The following is an 18,757-nucleotide window of genomic DNA, read 5'->3' on the forward strand; positions in this document are numbered from 1 at the left end:
GATCAAGAAAGTCCAGTTCCTCAGTGGGCTGGAATTTATGCTCTAATCTCCCAGAATACCGTCCCACTAGAGAAGGTTGGGTTTTTTCCCTTAATACCATCTCCAGTAACAAACTAAGCAACAGTATGCACAGTTCTTCTAAAGAAAACAATTCCAAAATGTGTATGCTCAGCTTGAAGTCCAGTCTATCCTGCCAATTTTCTGCGATGAAGATGTTTTCCGTATCGTAGTTGACATTTTTATGAGCAATCCAGTAGAGTTTGATGATCTTTATCCAATTACGGGCATTTGCCATATGACAAAAGTTGTGTTGCAATGTGCAGAAAGTTATCTCAGTGGATATGGCATAGGCAATGCACTTATTGAGGCTGAAATCTTTAGAACTAAAACTGTTCAGTCAGTATTGAGTGGAACTCATTTCATTTCACTTAGAAACTTTATTCGGTTTTTAGTATATAAAACCATAAAAGTGATGTTACCACAATCCATACAATACATAATTAAAACAGAGATCCAAATCCAAACGGTCATACATGTGCAAAGCATTTACATATATAAAAAAGTATGTTTAAAAAGACAGCCATTGAAAAACAGATAAAAAATAGCAGCATTTTGACATATACTTAAATCATCCTTCTAGTTCTAGATTTTAAAGCTGATTTTAAAAAACCAATCATGAATAAAGTGCTTTCAGGCTTCAACATTTGTAAGTAACAGAGGGCTGGACGGACTTGAGTAAAATTCTGTACTTTAAAAGGGGTTTTTAGAAAAGACCTCCGTGGTATCTCATAAAAGGGACATACAAATAAAAAAGTGTACCAGGTCCTGCGGAGACGCATTGTCGCACCTGCAGGACGGTAACACTTGGCCCCTGTGACAGCCACTTGGAACAGCTAGTAGAAGATGGGAACAGTCTAGCAGAAACTTGGTTAACAGAAATCGCTCATAGCCCGATATTGACCATGTAAGATAGGGCTTCAGACAGGGAGTGGTTTTCAACATGATATATTTGCATACGCTAGGTTTAATCAATTCAACCTTGTCGCGGTTCGATTTCTTTAGGGAGATAAAGGTGTTCTTCACAAAGTCCACATCAGTATGTGCAATCGAGTCTGGATTCATAAAAAGGTCCGGGCGCCCCAATGCAAAAAAAGTATTTTAGATATTTTAGCCATGGGAATTTGAGCATATGGTCCATGGTCAAAACATCTTTTAAAAGCAAATGATTTAGGGCCAGATCTTTGTTGAGCCAGCACTTAAGCCAGAAGACTAATGGCCGAAGCGCTATGGTGTCATTAATGTACAGGGTACCAGTTTCCTCATGGGCTATTTGGTTAGGGGTTCCTGTTGGCACACACAGAAGCTGTTTTAGGAAGTTATTCTCTACAACACCTATACTATCAGCCATCACGTATCCCCACAATTCGCTTCCATAACTGCCTATTGCAACACTTTTTGCATTGTAGAGTTTTAAAAGGGCCTCAACCGGGCGCTTGCCCATTTTCTTGGCAAAGTTGAATATAGCAGCATTTGCCCTTGTGATTTCTGCCCTTTTCCTCTTTAGCAGTGGTCCCCAGTTTAACAGGTCATTGAATAGGACTCCCAGGTAAGAAAATGTCTTGGTGCTAGGAACCTTCTCTTTGTTGACCGTGAATTGATACTGTTTCGTGGAACTCATTATGTTTGTTCGTTAAAAGGTATGCTCATCATATCTGAGCCTATAGAAACATTGTGTTGGAATACTTTCTGGAATAAGAATGATAAATTAGATTTTGCATATCTTCTTTCAGAAGTGAACAAGGCACAGAGTGCACTTCATTCAAAAGACCTAATACATAGCCAGGCAATGTTCTATACATTCAGATCAAAATCTGAGAACAAAGTCAGTAGCATTTGTCAAAGAATTTGAAGAAAAATCAGAACTGCAAGTACTGGGGAAATGTTTTACACATGATGGCTGTAGTGAAGAACTTGGTACATGCTGATCGGGAAGGTGATTGGGAGCTGCATGTGAAGACTATGGAATCACGGATTACTGTGTTTCGCGAATTTGATTGCATAAACTACCTGTGATATGGGTCCTGGTATTTGGAAAGAGTGAAGAAGTTTGAGGTGGAAAAACCATATCTCTGCAGAAAATTCATCCAAAGACATTTTGTGGTGAAAGACAGAGAGGGAAGGTTCAATGCTGTGGCTCTAGAAATGAAACTGGAACAGATGATCCAGAGATCACAGTAAAGCTTCAAGGGAATTGGCCAGACACGTAAAAGTGAATATGTTGCTCCATGGCAGCTAGTTTATCATGAAGTCCTTTCTGTTTGCAATGTTTTCAGAGAGATGATGAGAATCTAAAATTAATGGACCATTGTGAAGCTGTTGCTCACCACAAACTTGTGGTAAAGTTTGGCAAACATTTTAATAAACATGTTGACAGTCTTCTTCATTTCATGCAGCAGCAAGGAAACCCCTTTGAAATGACTAAGCTTGTGGGACTGCACAACTTCGTGACCAAAAAAATATGTGGATAATGATCTAAGGACTAGATGTCCTGGAACATGGATTGAAACTAGACGCAGAACTGAGGCAGGAGAGATTTGTATTGAAAGAGAAAAAGCTATTTGACATATCACTTAAGCTAAACTTGCATGCTTCAATTTCCATAGTAAAAGTTTTGTTCAACCAGCCATTACAAAACAGGTTACAAAAACACAACTTTTGCAAAAGAAAGGGATGAATTTATCAAGGACATTATGTCGCATTTTCTTCCAACAAACGCGCTCTTTGATGCATAAGCTGCAACCAAATTAGTGAAGCACAAACTCATACAAGAGCTTGAAAAAACCTTTCACCTGAAAAATGTTCAATTCAAAAAGGTGCCCTCATTGAAAAAGACTGTTGTTGTGGACTATATGTCAAAATTGCGAATGGTCAAGATTTCATCCATGCAACACTTCGGAGGTCGTTCAGGCTGTTGGACAGATATCAAAGACAGTGTGCACCTTGCAAGAACTGCGCATTGTTTTTGATGGTTACCTTGAACTGTCTGTCAAAGAATGTGAAAGAATCAGACTAATGTCTACAAGTGGAATAATTGATTGAAGCTCATGGAGGGAGCACCAATAATGAAGTCCACTCTGTTAGGTGAAGTCTTTTCAATATCTTTTATTCTTTTTTAGTAAAACAGATGACAGGACAACAGCCAACGTTTTTTGTTCCTTTCAAAGGAACTTCATCAGGGCTAAAACTTATTATAGGCGTAAGGATCCGAATTATCGGATTTTGCATTTCCGAATGTATATACAATAGAAGGTCCCACAATAGGGGTGAAGTAGTAAAAGTTATCACATAGAGATGTATACTGAAATGGAAAACTGAAAGAATTGTACAATATAAGAGTGCAAGGGCAAATATGTTTTTCAAGCCTTTCAGCAGTGCTGTTGTAATTTGCTGTGGCGTCCTCAGAGGAAGGAAAGAGGAAGCGCTTCCCTTGAAAAGACTTTACCTAACAGAGTGCGACTTCATTCTTTGTGCTCCCTCCATGATCTTCAATCTATTTGTCTGGATTCCAGTGAGTCCTAATTGCGGTGGGTCTCGAAGGCGGATTGCACAGGATTCTCACTAATTGTAATATTGTGATTGAGGTGCGAGAAATTTTGTTTAAGTGGAACAATTGACCTTGCCTGCATCACAGATTCAACACTATTTTTTTATGGAGTTGTATCAGGCGGCTAGGATTAATTACTCTGATTTGGTGCATGCAGATATTCTCTACTTGGGGATTATGCTATAAAATTGTATGCACATGTTCAGAAATTAACAATCTGACCAAGTACAGCATCTGGTTAACAAAAGAGTATCATGCTTATAGTTTTAATGAGGGCATCATTGCCTGGGTGTCATATCTACACTGTGTTCAGGGATCACAATTGTAGCATCTAGTTCTAAGAGTCACATGCTTTTCTGATTGTATTCTACATATAGTAGAGGTAGCTCATGGTGCAGAATCATTTGCTAGTGTCTCAGGCATCTAGAATAGAGATACAGATATGATGTTGGGGCGGAGAAACACTGGCTTTCTTGCAAGGGGTCTGATCAGAGGAGTCTCGAAAGACCGAGCCTCCATTTTGGGGGTAGAATTGTTGGTGGACTATTTTATCTTATTATTATCTTATTATTTATCCGGGTCAAGTCAGGCTCCCCAAATGATTGTTGTCCTCCTGCTACCATGAAAGATATATTCACAGTACTGCCACATAGCATTCTTCCTTTTTTGAATGCATCCCTCACCCAAGGGGTAGTACCGCCTGCCTTCAAGGCCGGTACAATAGTCCCCCTTCTGAAAAAGCCCGGGGCAGAGCCTTCAACCCCTTCTAACTATCGCCCCATATCCCTTCTTCCCTGTCTGTCCAAAATCTTGGAGGCACATGTGGCCAGATGCCTTTTTAATTTTGTGGAACAAGCGGAATACCTGGAGCCAAATCAAGAGGGCTTTCGGCCAGCCCATTCAACAGAGGCGGTAGTTCTGGCCGTCCTGGATACTCTAAGAGCTAATTCAGACAGGGGAATTCCTCAGGCCTTGGTGCTTTTGGATTTGTCGGCAGCGTTCGACATGGTCCACCATAACACTCTCTTGAACCGTGTCGAACAAGCAGGCATCCAAGGTCCTGCCTACAAGTGGCTTAAATCATTTTTAACTGGCAGAACGCAAGCAGTGCGACTTGGCACTCTTACTGCCCCCACAGTGATCACCTCTTGTGGTGTACCAAAGGGCTCGTCCCTGTCGCCGCTATTGTTTAACCTCTACTTGAGGCCTCTGCTCTATTCTTTAAAGAATCGGAGGATCACCATTTTTAATTATGCAGATGACCTCCAGTTGAATTTCCCCCCTAGATGGCCGTAATGCTGCTAAGGAATTTCAAACCACCATGCTCCACATTGAACACTGGATGGACAGCAACCAATTGAAACTCAACCCGGGCAAGACGGAATTGGTGCTGCCTGGGAAGAGCAAGGACTGCTGGGGTCCACACTTCTGGCCCAGTGAACTGGGTCCTCCCCCTTCTCCGTCCTTGTCGGTAAAAAGCTTAGGGGTAGTAATTAACACGGACCTCTCACTGAGAGGACAGGTGGGTGCAGTGATCTCCACCAGTCTCTATCAGCTTCGCAAAATCAGGAAAATTGCTCATTTGCTGACTCACTCAGCTTTGATCCAAGTGGTGATAGCGCTGGTTCTATCACGCCTAGATTTTGCAAACTCCCTCTATTTTGGCCTGCCTCAGTACCTATTAAAACGTCTGCAAATGGTTCAGAACCAGGCAGCCAGACTAATTCACAAACAGCCAAAATGGCACTCTGCCAGGTCCTTGTTGATCAAGCTCCACTGGCTACCCGTGGAGCAACGTGCGTCATTTAAGACTGGGTGTCTGGCCTTTAAAGCACTGCAAGGCAACAGTCCAAAATTCATCACGGCCATGATCAAAAAACATGTCTCCCGGCGCAACCTGCGCTCATCCTATTTGCATCTTCTATCTGTCCCACCTATAAAACTCAAACGGGCTGGAGGCCGCATATTTTCTTATCTGGCACCTATCTTCTGGAATTCCCTTCTGGTAACAATGAGAAGCTGCGACAACCTTCTTGGCTTTCGAAAGGCACTCAAAACTTGGTTGTTTGGGCTAGCCTACTAATCAGGTCTTATGTAACAACTTAAGCAGGAGTAGCGCCATGAAACCTTGGGGTGACCGTGCGCTTTATAAGTGAGTGATAACATAACATAACACCACCAACAGGGGGCAATGGTGTGACAGTTTTGTTTTGAATACAAAAATCTATGAGCTCTCACTCGCAGAATAAGAAGAGTGCCTATGGGTACAAATGCCTAAGGGTCTTCATGTACAGGAATGGTTGCACGAATGGTAAATGATGGGTGTCATTGGGTATCGAATCCCATGAGGGCCACGTGCTCAGGATCATGCCACCAAAGGCATCAAACAGATAATGGGGATGTACAGGGGAAAAAGAGGTCTTAAGCAATGCACTCCACACTAGAGGGTCAAAGTGCTCTCAAATTTCCAAATACCCTTCATGAAACGCTCATCCTTCCAAGTATTTTTCTTTGCATTCTGGGATTTGTAGTACTGTTTATCCTAGTAGTTCCAGAGTGTAAATAAAAAACCCGGGATTGGGTGAGTTAACTTGCACATGGACGCATGGTACTTGGCATCTTGAGAGATCTGGGTTCACTTTAATGGTTTAATTGTTGTCTCCGCATATCTCAGGGTACATTCAGTGGCATTAACTTGGTCGGATTGTAGATCTACTGGGATGCGGCTCGAGTAATTACCAGTGTCTGAGATTAATCCAAGCATTCCATCCATCCTTTTTTTATTTTTTTACTTCAGAACAGTCCAAAGCCTCATATTTCTGTAGGTTTTGCAAAAGTTCCTTATAGCAGTTGCACAGCTTGTTGTCAGACTCTGGCATGAAATAAGGCTGTACGTGTTGGCTGTCTATGTCCTTCTCTCTTCAGGTTGCAGCAGGGACATAGTATTTTCCAATGTCCTAGAGTATATTGCCAATTCCTTCAGGAGAGACAACCAAATAACGCTGCCTCTGGTCTCTTCCTATCTTTGCACCTGGAGCTGGCTCTTAATCCACTAACTGACTCATGCCTTCAGGAAGCTGCAGAAAAAGTTCACTTGGTTGCTTCACAACTTCAACTAGGTTCATAAGCGTTAATATCTGCATACTGACAACCTAGTGTAGTTCAAAATGAATGACTTCTATTGTCCCTTAAATTAAATCTAAATTTAAGCTGCTCAGTTAAGTGGCTCACAAATATTGCAGCAGAGAATGTCTGCAGACAACACATCTTGTTCTAGTGTCCTGTTGCTAAGTGCTTTTATAAAGCTGAAAAATAGGCTACCAGTCGCTCAATTGATGGGTGAATGGGGCAATGCTTTTGGTTTATGCTTCTAGCTCTATAAGGAATCACTTAGGATCTTCCCATTTATGGTACCAATCTGTTTTGACAAGGAAGATAGTACTCTGTGTTTGTCCAAAAGGGTACATCCACTTAGTGACTTCCCGAAACAAATTCCTACCATGGCAAAGAGGCTTCTGAGATGCAGATGATACGCCTGATATAGCTTTCCTTTCCAGGGCGAACAAATAAACTCTTGGGTTAGGAATAATCTTTTTTCCCTCTAGCATGATGGAGATGAGAAAAGAGGATAGCTGGAATGACCTGGGTCTTGGTGGCTCCTCCGCGAGCATTGCCCCACTGCTATTTGAGCAGTGTAGACTTAAAAAAAAAAATGATAACAAGCTGTTATCATTTTCTTTTTCTGGAAAGGATTGGAGTCTGGTCGGGGCAGGGTGGGGCTGGCACACTGAGGAGTGGCTTTTGCACTCCCTCTATGTGCATGTTGAGGGCCAGCCAAACAATCATGCGCACTTAGCATGTTTTCCACTGGGCTGTGTTGCACAGCCCCGTGGAGAACATGCCCAGGCTCCTTTGTACTGCCTGAGGGGCAAAACAGGTCACTCGCACCAACCACAACACTGCTCATGCAGTATCGCGATTGGCTGGGAGCCTGGGTGCTTCCGGTGCTGCAGAGTCAGAACAGAGAAGAGGGTGCTTCGATGGCGGCTACGAAGAAGGTACGTTTAAAAAAAAAAAAATGTTTTCATCCAATTCCCCGTCTCTATACTGAAGCAGCCTCCACTGCAGTTGATGGTATGTGCTACAATCTGTTTCCAACATTGGAGTTAAAAATGTGCTTTTGATGAGTCAAGAGCAACCAAAGGAATTCAGTGACTGCACAACACAGGAATTCTGTGACTGCACAACACAGAGGTGCAGATTTAGCTGGATGCAACTGATGACAGCCTTCTTTTAGAGACCGTAGTTTCATTGCAAACATAATACCAAAGCTGTCTCCTTAATTCTTTTGTGGGAAATTAAATATGGCTCACGTCCAGCTTCACCCATTAGTAGAACATGAATTGTAGACCAAGAACAGAATAATAGCAAACTACATTTATGAATGCAAGTTGTCCGAAGGTGAAATCAACAATAATCCACTAACAAGAAAGAGGCTGCATCAAGTGCATAAATGTTTTTTAACTGTACAATTAAACAAACCCAGTGAATGTGACATTTTTGGAGGTTGTGTTTTCACCAGGAATTTGGTAAAAAATCACTTTGGAATAAAGGTAAAAAATATTCTGGGAATGACAAGGTGCATTGTATAGAGTTCTGGACCTCTATTGCATTCTGCTTGAATTGGGCTCTAGCCGTCTCCTGTTGGCATTGTTCACGCTTCTTCCTAATTGCCTCTTTCAGCTCATTGACGACAAGAAACGTTTGAGTGAGAAGTGTGAGTCGGTGGTGATGGAACTGAAGCAGGTGGACCAGAAATACTCAAAGAAGCTCTCTCAAATGCAAGAGCAGCATGACCTGGTGAGACTTGGGGTTGGGGGTATGGGGGGACACATTGGATAAAGAAGAGTAAAATTGCTGGCAAAGCAGTGACAATATTCTGGTCACTTTGTCTTGAATTAGAAGCTGGTGCTCAAATTTTCCAAAGGTATTGAGTTGTAGGTGAGAGAGTTGTTAGGAGCTTTTGCTGTGAAGTTGAGGTATGACTTGCTGTCCTCATCCAGGTGTTTTGTTTCTTGAAACAGTGTATATTTGAGTTGTGCTATGCTGTACATGCAAGGATCTCTTTATACATGTCCATTTCAAATTGTGTCTTATATCTGTGGTTAGCCTAATTCTGAGATTTTTTAATTCTGGCAGATACGTAACTGTGGCTGTGGTTGATAAACTGTTTTGCCCAAGATGACAAAGTATGGTCAGGTAGAGAAGCAGCTGGGATTAGGCTCTATCTCATGGCCACTAGACCACATCTCATTCATAGATCTTTGCTATAGAGGTCCTAATAGATAAACCATTTATCTTTTGGGAAACACCTGAAAAAAAGAATGAAAAGGAGAATTGGCTAATAGCGGACACAGTGGCATGAAAAAGAAGAGTATGGTAACTAAAGCCTTACAATAGTGTGAGATAAAGCCTGATTAAAGATCGTGCCATGGAGCCCCTTCAGATGTTGCCTTTGCCAGAAGATGTCTGTAGATATCACTGTTTATTTGGTCTTGTTACCTCTGGCAACCACCTCCTGGCTGGTGTTTATAGATGAATATTCCTGATTCCCAAAAGTTATACATGTTACCAGTACCACAGTGGAGCTTGTTATCACTGCTCTGAAAAGAATCTTTTGGACATTGGTTTCCCAGCGTGTTGCCATGTTGGTCAATGCCCCCTTAATTGGTAAATACATCAGAGACTTTGCCACCTGTATGGACTTTCACTTACACTTTTAGGGCCCCAGGCTGTAGCATCGTGAAGGGATGTATGGTTCTGTTTCAAAAGGCCCTACAAATTGAAATGTTGACTGAAGAGCCCATTTGTGAAAAGACTGTGTCAAATGAAAAGATGCATCGAAGAACATGTGGACAAGGAAAAAACAGGAGACTTAATACTGCCAGATCAAAATGTTTGCTCTAGGGTGATCTGCTTTTTGATCTTCACCCATACCTAATACCAATGTTAAAGGGACAATGAACGTTCACTGTGTGGAGGGACTGTCTCAGTGAGGCAAGTAATTGATCAAGCTTCCATATGCCGAATGGTAATCTGCATATCCTGTCGTCCAATTAGGAGGACTTGAACCAGTCATGAAGACTTCATATCTTCTCGTCCAATTAGGAGGACTTGAACCAGTCATGAAGACTTCATATCTTCTCTTAACTTTTGGTGGTGGTGGGGAAGAAGCTTTCCTGATGACTGAGCCCAATAATGCACCAAGGGGTGATTGCTAATGGTGCCTCGGACAACTAAAATGCCTGCTATACAGTGACAGTGAGTCTTAGAAAATAAATATGTGCACATGTATGCACACACAACCTTTTTTTACTTCTTTCCCCTTTCACCTCACCATACATCCCATCAATGCAAAGCAAACTAGGGTGAGTCCTTTGAATGTAACCATAGGTCATCTCACTAGAGGGCGGCCATAGGTGTCCAGGGCTGTCTAAATTGATACACTATAATGGCATTGAAACAAAGAAAATAAAGTTTTATTTTTTGATTAATTTCTTAAGAATTCAGAGTCTAAACATCACTGTTTTTCCCAGGATTGCAGAAAATGCCTCTAGTGAGAGTGCCACCCGTCTTCACCTACAGTGAGTGTAGGCATCGACATTAAGTAGAGGAGAGGTGAACAGAAAAATGAGAGAGAGCAAGTTGAAAGGAAGGTGGTGACTAGGGATACACGGATGAATAGTGTATTGCATACTTGTTACCTGCAGGCCACCTTATTGTGTTTTAAGACGCAATATTTCTGCACAAACAGTAGTAGAATTTGGAGCACCCACTGTGGCATCCATCAGAGTGGACCATATGTATTGTTAGGGTGTGCAGGGTAGAGTTGATATGTCTACATCACTTAATGGACTTTTGTTCTCTCCCCATTTATAACTCCTCACAAAACAGTTTGGTGACAGAATAAAGACACCAAGTCTGCCTAGTCGGTCCATTTGCTTACTTGTTGTACTATTAACTGTTTATTTAGACCACTGAAAGTCCCTGTGGTTCACAGTTGGTGACATGGGAAGGAAGTTACCAATCATGTGCGACAACCTACCCTAGGCCCAGGACTGCTTTTGTACATCTGAAAGGTGCTTATCTGATCTGTCAGTGCTGGCAGCAGGGCAGTTACACTGCGAGTTGTCGGAAACTGTAGGAGCCGTTCATCAAATCTTGTGGAGAAGAAGATCTTGAGTTACAATTTGTTTTGAGCCACACCTTGGAGCTCCTTCTTTCAGCCTCATTTACAGTCTATCTGAAGAACTGCATGTTTTACTCGCATTAACCACTCAGGCGATGTATCTGATTTCGGTGAGCAAATAATGCGAAAATTAATTATTTTCAAATATCAGTATTTTTTCATTGCATACCGTTTTTTTGTGGTGGTAAGAGCCACTTGTTACTACCCTGAATGTGTGGATCTCTTTCACAACCAGATAGGAAGGATGTTTTGGACTGATCATGCTTTTTTCTGGTGTAGGTATGCATGCTGGAAGGATCAAACCCAATGATTAAATACATGTTGGTGTGACTGTGGCGTGGAAGAGTTGAGAGCACATTGGTCTTGAGACGGTGCCTCTGTAGAAAATGTATCCATGAATTAGGTACCTGCTGGCATTGCCTTTCTATGCAAAGGTGGGTACTAGCACTGTGGAACTGTCTTTTTTTATAGAGCATTCACATTATTTTTGCCTGTGGTGCCCAAAGAACCTGGATAACAAGAAACAAACCATACACAAAATAGGTGTTGGGCTAACTACCGTGGGCAGTTATGAGTACATCATAAAAGAGGCTGCCTTGGCCTGATCATACCCTCCTTTGTAGTCGTAGCTGAGGTTCAGAAAGGTATTTGATTATTTATGTATATACATAGACTATGTATGTTTACATAAAAAAATGAACATCCATGTTCATCTACCTGACACTGTCAACAAGAGGATGTTTATTATTGTTGTAAAATAATGAATGCCTAAATAAACATGGAGTAATGCCTGCTGTGCATAAAGCAACAATTAAGGCTTGCAAAGCTTGCCTAAACTTTCAAATAATAAACAAGTTTCTATTTTTGTAAAGTGTGCCACCTCAGGGTAAGCACAAACTAACTGAAATGACAAGGTGAAAGGGAAGACATTTGCTAACCCAATAACTGGGGGAAAGTAGGGATTGTGTGTGGTCAAAGTTTGGTCTGTCCTACCAAAATTTCACTGTGCATTTATCCTACCATTTCAGCGCATCTTCTGAATTGTTTCTTATGCCTCACATATGGAAAGTGGGCAAAGTAAAAGTAGAGGTGTTTCACCCAGTTTGGGGAGCCAATGGCCAGGCAGGGCTACTGGGCTTAATTTGACCCTAGGATCTATCCTTGGGTTAGTTTGACCCTAGGATCTATCCCGTGCTGCATTTGTGCTTCCAGGTAGCACGGGTTGAGCAGTCAAAGGCTTTTTTGGTAGGTAATGTGTTGGGGCAAGACTCATAACCATAACAGTTAAACAACTGTTAATGTGGGATTCCCAAAAACCTGGTCCACCTCAACCATTATCCCTATATTTAAGAAGGGCTCCAGATCCGATCCGGCCTGTTACAGGCCGATCTCGCTAATCGACTCTGCCGTAAAGATTCTTGGCAGAGTCATTCTACACAGACTAGGCGATATCATTAAGGAAAAGGGGGTGCTCTCTGACCTGCAATATGGTTTCAGAGAGAAACGAGGTACAATAGAGCAGTGTTTGAACCTCCACATGCTGGTCAGTAAATACACTATGGCAAAGGAGGGCCATTTATATCTGGCCTTTATGGACCTCTCCTCGGCCTTCGACTTGGTCAATAGGGCCAAGTTATGGGCCATACTGGATGGCATTGGGATTGATCCCCCTCTGGTAGATTTCTTGGCCGCACTTCACGCAGACCTATTAGCCACCATTAGAACTAACCGTGAAGGCAGTACCACCAGACCTTTTAGTTCTGGAAGAAGTGTGAGGCCGGGCTGTATTTTAGCGCCACTTCTGTTCACCCTTTATATTAACTCCCTAGATAAAGCCTTGGAGGGGTCCACACCTGATATCCCCTACGTGGGGTGGTCCGCAGTACCCGTACTCCTCTACGCGGATGACGCGGTGCTCCTAGCCCGTACAGGGGTGGGCTTACAGAGGCTTCTCGATGCATTTGGCCACTTTATGACTTCGTTAGACCTCTTGGTCAATAACAAAAAATCACATATCATGCTGGCAGGGAAGCGACCTAGGCAAAAAAAGTTGAAATCTTTTAGCTGCTGCGAAGAGGGGATTTAGAGGGTACAAGTGTTTACCTACTTGGGTGTGATATTTGAAGAGAAGGGCTCATGGACCCCACAGGTGGATGCGAAATCTCTAGCCGTCACCAGATCCACCTCCGCACTTTTGAGTTTTGCTAAGCGTCTTGGGTCTCGACCGATGGAGGCATTATTGAAGGTTTACAAAACCAAATGTTTATCTATAGCCTCCTATGGAGCTCCATTGTGGGGTTACTCTCACTGTGGCAAACTACAGACAGCAGAAAATCACTTTCTTAGGTCTTTATTGGGTGTTCCACAATCTACACCAGTCCTATCAATACACACTGAGTTAGGGTTGGGATATATCACTGACTTGCTCCAACTAGCGCCCCTAGTATGTTGGACCAAAACCTGGCTGAACAAGGACATTACATTAAACCATACTATTCTTAGGGACTGCATGTCCTTGGATAACGCCTCAAAGATTCCGTGGCTGGAATACGTAAAGGGGGAGATGGGCAGACTTGGCAGGCCTGACCTTTTTAGTCACCCAAACACTATACTTAAGGAAGACCTGAAATGGATTAAAGAAAACTTTATGAAGAGGGCAGCCCAAACACGGGAGGAGAAAGAACTAACTAAACCTAGAGTTAGAGCCAACTTCCTCCTTCTGACTACGCCCCAAATTGAACCTTATCTAAAAATCGTGAGCAGACCATTCCATCGCCATTTGCTCATTAGATTTAGGTTCAATATAATCCAATATTCCCTGGGTGATTACCCTCTGTGGGGTGTTCCTGATGAGTCTACCCCGTGTAGCTGCAATAATTTTTTTGAGCAGACCCTCATGCATTTTGTCATGTTTTGTAGCCACTACAAAGAGAGTAGAATGAGGTTTTTGGCACCCATTTTAAGAGACGCAGGTTTTGTCCAGGTACGTCCTGCTCTACTTTATCTCCAGTTCTTAGGTAGTACCAGGACAATCCTCGGGGTTGCTAGCTTCCTGGTCGCAGCCATGCGTATGAGGACCAGGATGCTATCCCCGAGGCAACTGGAAGGGTGACCCCACCATCTTGTATTCGCTGCTATTGTTTTTTAACTATTTTTATCCTTTTTATACTGTGTATGAATTATATTGGCGTGAACCTTTATATCTACGTACATTGGACATTGTCACAGATTTGGACCCTCGAATGTCTTTTAACCTTATGAACTTTGTTACATTGTAATCAATTTTTAAATTTATGCTGTCTTGCTGCTTTTATGATTTTAAATGTAATCGAATAAAGCTTGTTTTGACTGACTGACAGTTAAACAACAGATTCTGTAACTGACTGTTCAGCCCAGAGCTTGTCTTAATCAAGAGAAAAAGTACTTTCTTGTTACAGCAAAATAAAATACTACACACCTTCAGGGGGATCAAATTACAGGGTTCTGCGTTCCCTTTTACGAGTTCCAGCCAAGTTTCACACCGTCTTTAGTGGCGTAACACAACTGCTGTGGTGCTCCTCAAACATCTACAGTGTTTTAGAAGACATAAATAGCTACTAGACAATAATCAAATGTGAGTTCACTATTGGCCTGTGCCGGTTGTATAACTTATAGATCAGTTTGCTCAGATTTTGAGCAATAGTTTACACTCAGAATACTCAGTCTTCTATGTCAATCTTATCATTGCAAGTTCAAAATACAGACTGTTAGTCTTTTGATCTTAGACCCTGTGTTATCTATTTGCTATGAAATAGTTTGATGTTAGAATTGATGATACACTCTTCTCAGTCGCATGGTGTTCATCAACAGTGCAAGATCATGGGCAGTAACCTTGTGTAACGGGCGTGGGAGTGACGGGCAGGAGGCGTGTCTTGGTTTTAGTAGGCTTTAATGTGGCAAAAAGGTAATCTGTAAAAGTTTTTCGGGAATGGACAGTTCGACGGGGTGAGAGGCTTCTAAAGGCTCGTCTGCTTCAGGGTTTGTCCTTCTCGCCTCTCCGATGTCTTTCGGGGCTCGTTCGAGTCGAGGCTCCGCCGATGTCCGACTTGCCTCTCGATATATACAAACAGAGCAAGTAGTGAGGAAGGTGCTCTATAGGTACAAGTGCTCAGAGGAAAAGGAGTGAGGAAGCACAAAAACCATGACACACTCTCTCTCTCTAAGTCAGGCCTGTGAAGAGGGGGGGGGGGGGTCTGTGCTCAGGGAAAGGGATACCGGGACAAGGGAATACCCATGACTAAGTGGTGGAAGCGCCCTTCCTTCCAATCCAGCCTCTGATTTTACTCCGTACCTGGGCTAGCCACACACCTCCCCTGGGTGTGTGGCTGGGTGGCTCATGGGGACGTTGGTCTCCTGGCTTAACCTCGGTCTCAGGCGCCGCTTCTCCACAGCTCTCCGCTTCCTCTGATCTTTTCCTCGTCTCTGCAACACTCCTCTGCTCTCTCCGCTCCTCTTCCTTCTCCACGTCTCCACTCCGGGTGAACAAGCACATCGGCTTCTCTGAGACTTCCGCATTTGACGCATAGGCGTCCTCGTGTAGCCCCACCCACTCATCCTCAGACTGGAATTTAAAGGGCCAGTGCGTTTCCATCTCCTCGTCCCGAGAGTCTATTCCCTAGTCGATGTCAGGCAAGTCGTTCTGTGAAGGGCAAGAAAGAAGGGGGGTATGTTTGAATAGTCTTTGAAGGGTCCCCGCATCATGGTCCGGAAGTGTACGCCGGTACACCCCGTTACTTACCTCCCCCTTTGGATGCTCACGTTCGGGGAGCGGATGCCTAGAGAAGAAATCGGCCCCCACATTGTCCGAACCCTTGCGATGGTGAACCGAGAAAGCATAAGGCTGCAAGGATAAAAAACAACGCATTACTCTGGCGTTATTGGATTTATTGCGGGGCATCCATAACAAGGGGGCATGGTCCGTGTACAAGTCAAAAGGGTGTCCCTCAAGGTAGTAGGCAAGTTTCTCAACGGCCCATTTTATGGCCAGGCACTCTTTCTCGATGGTCGCATACTTAAGTTCACGGGGAAACAGTTTGCAGCTTATGTACAGTATGGGGTGTTCAAGACCATCGGTCCCCTTCTGGGAGAGTACAGCCCCAATGCCATAATCCGAGGCATCTGTGTGCAAGGAGAAGGGTTGTGAGAAGTCGGGAGACGAAAGGACGGGAGTGGAGGTAATGATGAACTTCAGTTGGTGGAAAGCGTTCTGCATGGCTTCAGTGGGGTGGATTGGAGTGGTGGATTTACCTGTCTGCCTCAGGGAGTCTGTGAGGGGGGCCGCCAGGTGACCGAATTGGGGGATAAAGCACCTGTAATATCAGACTAGGCCGAGAAATGCCCTCATTTCTTTCCATTTGGTTGGAAATGGGGTGTCCGCGATGGCTCGTATTTTCTCGATCTGAGGCTCGATGAGGCCATGTCCCAAAACGTAGCCCAGATATTTCACCTTTTGGAATGTCACACGCGATTTCTTCGAATTTACCTTCAGGCCTGCTTTTTCTAGGGCTTTGAGCACAGAGTGTGGGTTGGTGAGATGCGTGGTCCAGTCTGGGCTGTAGATGACTATGTCGCCTAAATAGTCTGACGCGAATCCGGATAAGTTCTTCAGGACGGTATTCATTAGACGTTGGAACGTGGCAGGTGCCCCGTGTAGCCCAAAAGGGAGGACAGTGAACTCGAAGTGTCCATCATCCGTAGAAAAAGCGGTCTTTCGTCTATCCTCCTCCCTTAGGGGCACCTGCCAATAGCCTTTTGTGAGATCTAGGGTTGTTATATACTGAGTGTCGCCAAGTTTCTCAATGAGTTCGTCCACTCTAGGTATTGGGTATGCGTCAAAGCTGGATATATCATTTAGGGCTCTGAAATCTATGAAAAAATGCCTGGTCCCGTCAGGTTTTGGGATCATGACTATCGGACTGGACCAATTGCTTTTAGAGGGGCGGATAACCCCAAGGTCCAACATATCCTGTACCTCCTTCCGGATGGCTGTTCTTCGTGCTTCTGGTACTCGATATGGCCGGATCCTGACAGTTTTTCCAGGTGGGGTATCGATACAGTGTTCGGCCATAGAGGTCCTTCCAGGGACATTAGAGAACAAAGAATTGTGGTCCCTCAGGGTATCTTGTAGCTCTGTCAGCTGTTTTATATTTAGCTCATCATTGATCACCAGTTGATCCCAAGTAAAAGAACCTACTGGGGGGTCCAACACCAGGTTCACTCCCGTCGGGAGTGGTCCCAACCACTTTTTGAGTAGATTTATGTGGTAGGTCTGCGTTTTGGAAGGGCTGATCTGTAACTCGTTCTACCAATCGCCTCGATCACTCTATGTGGTCCAACCCATTCCGCTCGGAACTTCTGAGTGGAGGACGGTAGGAGAACCAAAGCCCAGTCATCTTTTTGCCGTTGCCTCCATTTCTTACCCCTGTCCTAAGCTACTTTCTGACGCTTCTGGCTCTCTTCTAGGTGTGTATATGCTAGATCTCGTAGTTTTCCTAGTTTGGATTTGAGACTCTGGGCATAGTCTAAGGTCGTGGCGGTCTCTTCTGGGATCTCGTTCTCCCAAGCCTCCTTGGTCATGTCGAGTAGGGATCGCGGCTGTCTGCCGTACAGTAGTTCAAAAGCCGAGACTCCCGTACTACTCTGTCGTTGGCCTCGTATCACATACAGCGCTAGGGGCATTATCTGGTCCCATTCGGTCCCGCTGACTTCTAGAATCTTCCTGAGCGTTGTTTTCAGGGTTCGGTTTTAGCGCTCGACCAGGCCATCGGTCTCCGGGTGGTATACCGAGGTACGAATCTGATGTATGTTTAAGTTGTTACAGACCTCCTTCATGAGCTTGGAGACGAAGGGTGTGCCTTGATCCGTCAGGATCTCTTTGGGAAATCCTACTCGGCTAAACAGTTCTATCATCTTTTCAGCAACTTGCTTCGAGGTGGCAGTGGTTAAGGGGAAGGCCTCCGGGAACCTTGTGGCATAATCGACGACCACTAGTTCGTGCTGGTATCCCTCCCAGGATTTTGGTAGAGGCCCGATAAGGTCCATTCCTTTCCTTTCGAAGGGTTTCCCGATAATGGGTAGGGGTTGCAAGGGGACGGATAGCGGTTTGGTCATGTTCTTCCTCTGGCATATGCTACACTCCTTGCTGTACACCGCCGTGTCCTTATAGATTCCAGGCAAATAGAAGTGCCGGAGAACGTTTTGGGTGGTCTTCTCTGCTCCGGTATGCCCTGCGACCAGATGGCTGTGCGCGAAGAATAAGACCTAGTCCCTAAAGGATACAGGGACTAAGAGTTGCGCGGATTCATCTTGCCTTCCTTGCCGGTACAACAAGTCTTTTAGTATCCAGAACCGGGGGTACTTTGAGGGTTTGTTGTCTTGATCTTGGTGGGCATGTTCCCACGCATTGAAGAGTGTAGGGTCATTGGCCTGGGCGAATCCGAAGCTTCGGTCCAACACCCAGGGAACCAGGGACGGCAGGGCAGGGAACGGGTCTATAGATTGGGATGGTCGGGAAGGGGGAACCGGGACCTGCTCTATACTTTTCTTAAACAGGTGCAGGAAGCCGGGGTTGTCTGTCCCTATGATCAAGTCCTCTGGGAGGGAAGACAGGACCCCTACCCGTATTATATGGGGATCCCCGTGCAAGGGCTGTATCTGTAGGTTGGCTACGGGGTATGGCTTAATGTCTCCATGCACACACCTTATGCTCACCCTCTCCCCGGTAAGTATTGAGAAAGGGCCACATTTTGGGTCTGGACCACGGACTGTCTGCAGCCGGAGTCTGAGAGGGCCTGAATAGAGGAACCGTTCACCCTGACACTTACTCTGTACGAGCTCCCCATCTCAGCTGAATATAAGACGGCTTT

At 44.2% G+C, this 18,757-nt stretch overlaps 1 protein-coding gene across 4 annotated transcripts in view; it reads left to right on the forward strand.

Moving 5' to 3' along the window:
* Positions 1-18,757, forward strand: part of CEP131 (centrosomal protein 131) — a 448,463-nt gene that overhangs the window by 202,936 nt on the left and 226,770 nt on the right. For all 4 annotated transcript variants that reach the window (XM_086931022.1, XM_086931025.1, XM_086931023.1 and 1 more), the window contains one exon: positions 8,348-8,464. In XM_086931022.1, coding sequence (XP_086787148.1) covers positions 8,348-8,464 — 117 coding nt within the window. The remainder of the gene's footprint in view (positions 1-8,347; positions 8,465-18,757) is intronic.

The sequence above is a fragment of the Lissotriton vulgaris genome, chromosome 7 (genome assembly GCF_964263255.1).
Source record: "Lissotriton vulgaris chromosome 7, aLisVul1.2, whole genome shotgun sequence".
Lineage (NCBI taxonomy): Eukaryota > Metazoa > Chordata > Amphibia > Caudata > Salamandridae > Lissotriton > Lissotriton vulgaris.